The sequence below is a fragment of the Manduca sexta genome, unplaced genomic scaffold, assembly GCF_014839805.1.
Source record: "Manduca sexta isolate Smith_Timp_Sample1 unplaced genomic scaffold, JHU_Msex_v1.0 HiC_scaffold_1714, whole genome shotgun sequence".
Taxonomy (NCBI): Eukaryota; Metazoa; Arthropoda; class Insecta; order Lepidoptera; family Sphingidae; genus Manduca; species Manduca sexta.
Window position 1 is genome coordinate 16,292 of NW_023592606.1, and position 6,351 is coordinate 22,642.

Consider the following 6,351-nt stretch of genomic DNA (forward strand, 5'->3'; position numbering starts at 1 on the left):
AGTCCCCTGGACATGTCTGCGGAGGCGGCGGGGGGCTCCACTAACTACTTGGTCTGCCGCAGCACCGCGTAGAATGTGTACGACGACTTTATAATCTGAAAAACAAAAAAAACATAGGTACCATATTATTATGCCACATAGTTCCTACTATCGTGCCCGTGCACGAATCTGGAAAGCGCAGTGTCAGTGTCGCGAGCACCTTGACGAATGTGTCGAGCGACAGCGGGATGATGAGGCCAGCAGCAGGGCGCAGCGGCCGCTTGGCGCGCTCCATGACGATCAGTAGCGCGCGCTTGAACCGCACGCCTGTCTCCACCCACTCCATGCTATAAATTGACTCCACCAGCCGATTGCTCTGCAAACAATACACGCTCACTCACCATTACTATACCCAAAAGTCAGAACTAGTCACATCCACACGGTAGGTTACCACCTCTACGGTGACCTCGTTGCCGTAGTAGCAGTAGAGGAATAGCTCGGTCAGGATGCAGCTCGTGAACAGCACCATGGACGCGAACTCTATGCTCAGCATGCTCAACTGTGGACACAGTACACAGATATCACTCGCACGCACTCTGCGCCTCGCCGCAAACTATCAATAAACAGCTTACTCACGCTGACTATCTTGTAAGCGGCCATGCATAGGATCCAGCCGCCAATAGCGAATTGTATGAGTATTGCAGTGCCGAAAATGCGCTGCAGAAGACCCGCCGTGCTGCAATGGAATGTAGATGCTGAGTGAGTGCGGTTGTTGAAGCTCGCGTGCTCTCCCGTGTACTCACTCGACTATGTGCTTGTAGTGCGCGAGACACTGCAGCAGAGCGGTCATCAGCGCCGCGTCGTGCCTGGCGCGGCAGACTGCGCCAGCGCCTGCTGCCGCCGCCGCACGCTCAGGTAGGCTCTCAAAATTCAAACTGGAACAGGCATAAAGAGATTGCACACTGTAACAGTCTCATGTTCTTTTCATTCACAAATAACTCACCGCAAAATAGTGAGCTGTGTTTTGCACTGGTTGAGCACGGTGGCCATGAACGCGTCCATGGTGGTATTGGCGATTCCCACCAGCGTTGTGACGTAGTACGAATAGAGCAGCACCGCCGCAAACCTGTGACATATCACAAATCTCCACTCATTGAGTGTGGAATGTCTATAGCATATCTCCCTTGTGGCGTCATACCAGTGCGAATTGGAGTAGTCCACACCGATCCAGAATGGAAACTCCACTTGTTGCCCGCGCAAATGGTATATCACCGGGAAGATGATCCATAGAGTGCAGGTGACCACCGCACAGCCCGAGTACATCCGAACGAAGCGCGAGGCCCACGTCGCCGTCGCCTCCAACAGCCGCCGCGCACCGCCGGCCTGCTGGTTGTACAACGGGTCTGCGGACCGACACGTACACATGTGAAAAAAACGAATGGGAGGGAATCAAAGGAAAAGCTGATGAGGGTTTGCAGTTACCATCGAGACCGGTCACCAGGCGCTCCACGCGGTCCGCGTCCAGATAAAACACGAGCTGCTTGGCGATGGAGGTGATGTGGCACAGCAGCAGGAACATCACGCGCGCCACTTTATCCATGTCGTGCCGCTCCTGCACTTACAGCAGCAGGCGTCATAGTGAATCCATGCCTCTAGTACTCACATAATTCGACACAGATAATTCCGTTAATACTGCACCTGATACGCGTACACGCACTCCTGAAGCAAATAGGCAATGGTGAGCGCCAGCGTAAAGGCGCGGTAGACGCGATGCAAGCTCTCGTTATCTGCACCTCCGCCGCACTTGCCACCGTCCAGCCGGCAGTACCCGCACCAGCGTAGCAGCTGCATGTGCACGCGCACACTGTTGCGAGCCAACGACCTGCGACGTCACCCGAACACACGCTCTCACTACGTCCAATAGTGATCTTTCGCCCCGTGGTTAACATTATAAGTATTATAACCGGATTATCATCGAATAAGATCAATTGAGGTAAAGCTTTTTACAACGTGGGTTACAAATTACAATCAGATTATCTATTTTGACTTAAACGGCTAATTTGCAAAAGTACTTAACTCAAATAAAATTAATAAAATATTAAACCATGTACTTACATTTGGTTCGGCGTCTTATGTCACTTTGATTGTGATTAAGGCAAAAGTATTTAATCTTTTAAATAGTTGTTATAGAGGGGCGCAGGGTGGAATGGGTCGTGTCGGGGCGGTACGGAGTGGTATGGTAATGATTTAATTACATGTGGCCGCGACAATTACGGCGGCGCTAACAGATTAATTGCAAGGCAGCGCAGGGCGGGCGGGCACGCCCCGCGCCCGTCGATCGCGCTGCTCCCATACAATATGCATGAGCCGAAAACTACACACGCCGCGCTGCTGTTCTCATCACCATTAATTTATTCCTCGCTAGTTATATCATGACACGCCGATGAATTCTGGCTCAATATATTGTTGAGGAGTTGTGCCCATCAACATTTCCCTAGGCATAATATAATGCCCAGTCGATGAATAGGTCCAAGAGCAACGTATGTATCGGTACGACCTGCCAAGCGGTCCACTATACCACTCGTGTATTACAAGTCATCGACTCTAGAATTTAGAAAGGATGAAATTAATTAGAAAATGTTATACATTATTCAGATTCCGTCAATATTAACTCTACCACCAGTTCGGAAAGCAGTTTTCACCAGAGAAGAACGGGCAAGAAACTCTGGTGTTGCTCTTTTCAATCAGTTTAGGGTAAAGACTACAATACATGATAAAGTGAGAAGAAAAAAAAGTTTAGAGCAGTTCATTTATAGGCTCGTGAAATAAGGAATAATTTTGTGTAGTATACTGTATTATACTTACCAAGTCCTTTCATTTGATACCCATATTGATGGGATTGAAAAAAACTGAGTTGTCCGCCATCTTGTAGCGGCGGCCATCTTGGATTCACAATAATATTGAATATGGATAATTGTATTGTCACCAGAATCAAAGGCGTATACCAAATTTCAGATCAATCGGTTAACGGGAAGAGGGTTAAATTTCAATTACTAAAGGACATTGTTCTGTGCCCATACATAATTCGCCCTGGAACCAACAGCAATGGAAAAATGTTTGTAATATTTAGAATCATAAATAAATTCTCATGATATTTTACTGATTTTAATTTATTGTGAACAGCGTATTACATGATAATTGTAGACAAAAATATTTCCTCGGGTTACCTTTTGAAAATGTTCACCCTTCGCCACTGCTCCATACCACATTTCATCTTAATACGTTGGGTAGTTTTTGAGTTTAACACGTTCAGGCAGACAGATGCAGCGGGAGACTTTATTTTATAATATATTTTTGTAAAACTTTTTAAGAGGAACAATCCCGTCATACATCATTGTTGCATAACTTTAACCGTTTACGCAGCGCACGCAACGGAAGCTCTCAAAGCTAATAAATTTTGACCGTCTTTGCAACATGTTTCATTACTGCTCCGCTCCTATTGGTCATAGCGTGATGATATATAGCCTATAGCACTCCACGAACAAAGGGCTATCCAACACAAAAATATTTTTTCAGTTAAAACCGGTAAGTAGTTCCTGAGATTAGCGCGTTCAAACAAACAAACAAACTCTTCAGCTTTATATAATAGTATAGAATATAGATTATACGTTCGATATGCATATTATTATCATTTACGTATGTGTTGATGAGTATCGGTATGTATTTAAGTATTGTATATGTACCATAGTATTTGTTACGAGCCTTAATTTGATATATTGTGTTTGCGTGTGTGTCGGCGTCATGTGACGGGTCGGCCACTTCCCTACAATATGGTTGAGGAGGCCGATGGCTGGCACATGCGTCATACTCGTGAACGGGTGCTGCTTGTGTGGACTGTTCTGCCCATTTCGCTTACATTTCTAATTTCTAATTGCTAGAGGTGCTGGGAGGAAATAATTATAAGGATAATAGAGAAATTTCATGATTCCTGAGAGGGTTGTGCAGTCATATAAAAATTTAAATTAATTTATTCCTTATTTCACGAGCCTATAAATGAACTGCTCTAAACTTTTTTTTCTTCTCACTTTATCATGTATTGTAGTCTTTACCCTAAACTGATTGAAAAGAGCAACACCAGAGTTTCTTGCCCGTTCTTCTCTGGTGAAAACTGCTTTCCGAACTGGTGGTAGAGTTAATATTGACGGAATCTGAATAATGTATAACATTTTACAGATTCAAATAAATCATTTCATTTCAATTCATTTCATGTGTGATAAATAGTTAATAAAACAATCACCGAATTTGTCAATTTCGAAAAAAGAAATGAAATTGATTCAACAGGTTGAGGCTTTCTTTACGGTATAGCCTCAAGCTAAGTAAACTAACGCGTGACGCCATATTCTTCAATGTGGGCAAACGCCCCATTGAACCCCCCACTGAAGTCAAAATGTCTTCTCAGCCCATTCCATGGTCTGATAAAGCCAAATACCTAGGAGTGATCCTTGAGAGGAAACTGACCTTCATCCCACACGTAAATGCGGTACGTGCACGAGCCGCTTTCGCGCTAGGCCAGCTCCATGGGCTTGTTAACAGAAAAAGCAAATTGTTCATTCGTAACAAGATTAGAATCTTCACCAAGTGTGTTAGGCCGATTATGACGTACGCCTCGCCCGCATTCGCCCACATTCTGCCCGGTCGAATTAAGCGACTGCAGGTAGTTCAAAATGAATTCCTCCATCAAATACTCGGTGCCCCATGGTACGTTCGCAACCGCAACCTCCATGTGGACACCGACATGCCGACCATCAGGCACTTCATTCAGATGAACAGCAGGCGCTACTTCGACCGAGCAGCCAACCACCCTAACCCGCTAATCCGCATAGCATCCATTTACACTCCATTCGATCGAGCGAAATGGAGACGCCCGCGCTCCGTCCTGAACGACCCAGACGACGCGATCACTTTGGCCATAAACCGCAAGCACGAGCTATTGAAACTCATACGACATAAGACCGTGCTTCCGTCCTCGCCGTCGAGGACCTCGCCGCGCCCCCGCCCTCCCGACCCTGTCAATCTCAACCCGAGTGTTGATGTAAACCCTAGCTTGCGACGTCCCCGCGGACGTCACAAGCTAGGACCAAAAAACCATTCCCCTAATCGATGATGTCTTTGTCCTCTCCCAACGACCGCCCTGAGCCGAGGTCCGTACCCCACTCGGGGGTGCCCTCAGCGTGGTCGCTTAAATTTAACGAGCTGGAGCGCCTAAAGCGTTCACCCGGAAGACCGGTGCAGCTGAATAAGCCGACTCGCGTCAGGCTATCAGCAGTAGTCATTCAAAACAAAAAAAAAGGCGCGGCGTGTCAATATGGGTTCAATACAAGAAAACGAGAAAACGAAGGCTATTTATAATAAGTGGTTTTAAATTTTACTGAAAATAAAATTGTTCACTTTGAATGTTACTTCTCAAAAAATGTACATAACTTTAGGCGTAACGTAATGTAGAATTTATAAAGTTGGTTGAGCTTTTTGTACCTTGAGTAAGATCCTATCCGATGATTTTGCTATATAAAATTAAATTATGTTCCACGGACTTTACACAATAGGTATGAAACCTAAAAGCTAATGTTTCAGTACTCGAGCGTGACCGTCGTAGGATTAATCCGTGTTATCCATGAACAGCACCAAGAAAATCGTAGATACAATGCCGGCCCTCGAGAGAAAAGAGCGCCCGTGTGCATAGTAAAGTTATCGAGCGCCCTGCATTATTAAGTGTTGTAGTTGAATCTTGCACGTTACTGGTGGTAGGACTCTCATATTTGAGAGTCCGCCTGAGTAGATACCACCGCAATGTCCATTTATGGGCGGGCGTATCGCTTACTATCAGGCGAACGGCTTGCTCGTCTCGTCATTAAAAGCAAAGTGAAAAAAAACGAAAACGTATGTTACTTCCGCAATGGAAATGCGGCTTAACCTTTAATGATGACGTCATCATGAGAATGTAATTTAAAATATAGACACATTGTGCGGTGCCTAGACTCATATCTCATGAAAATGTAAGAAATTGCCTGCGGCCCCGCGCGCGGGAGATATTTTTTGCGAGATAAAAAGTAACCTATAAAACTCAGGAGTAAGGTAGCTTTCTATCAATGATTTGCTTTTATTGATTAGTAAAAAATGGGTTATTTTAGGAAGCGGGCTATTTTCCGTCACATTAAGTATCCGTAGTACAGTTGAATTTACTACTTCAAGTTAAAAAGGGCGTAAGACCACAATCACACGGGCCCATTCTTCGATAGCATGATTTAATACAAAACTTTAGTTATAGAAGTGAAGGCCATTTGAAGCCATCTAAATAAATGACACTAATGTATT

General features: G+C 45.1%; 1 protein-coding gene across 1 annotated transcript; it reads right to left on the reverse strand.

The window, feature by feature from the left end:
* On the reverse strand, positions 1–1,854 carry LOC119191624 (odorant receptor 94a-like). Its single transcript, XM_037445512.1, has 9 exons — positions 1,678–1,854; positions 1,462–1,591; positions 1,178–1,382; positions 983–1,105; positions 783–914; positions 616–715; positions 434–538; positions 200–355; positions 1–95 (listed from the first exon to the last, which is right to left on the reverse strand). The coding sequence occupies exons 1-9, from the start codon at positions 1,828–1,830 to the stop codon at positions 45–47; spliced, it is 1,155 nt and encodes a 384-aa protein (XP_037301409.1). The 5' UTR covers positions 1,831–1,854; the 3' UTR covers positions 1–44.
* Positions 1,855–6,351: the final 4,497 nt, after the last annotated feature.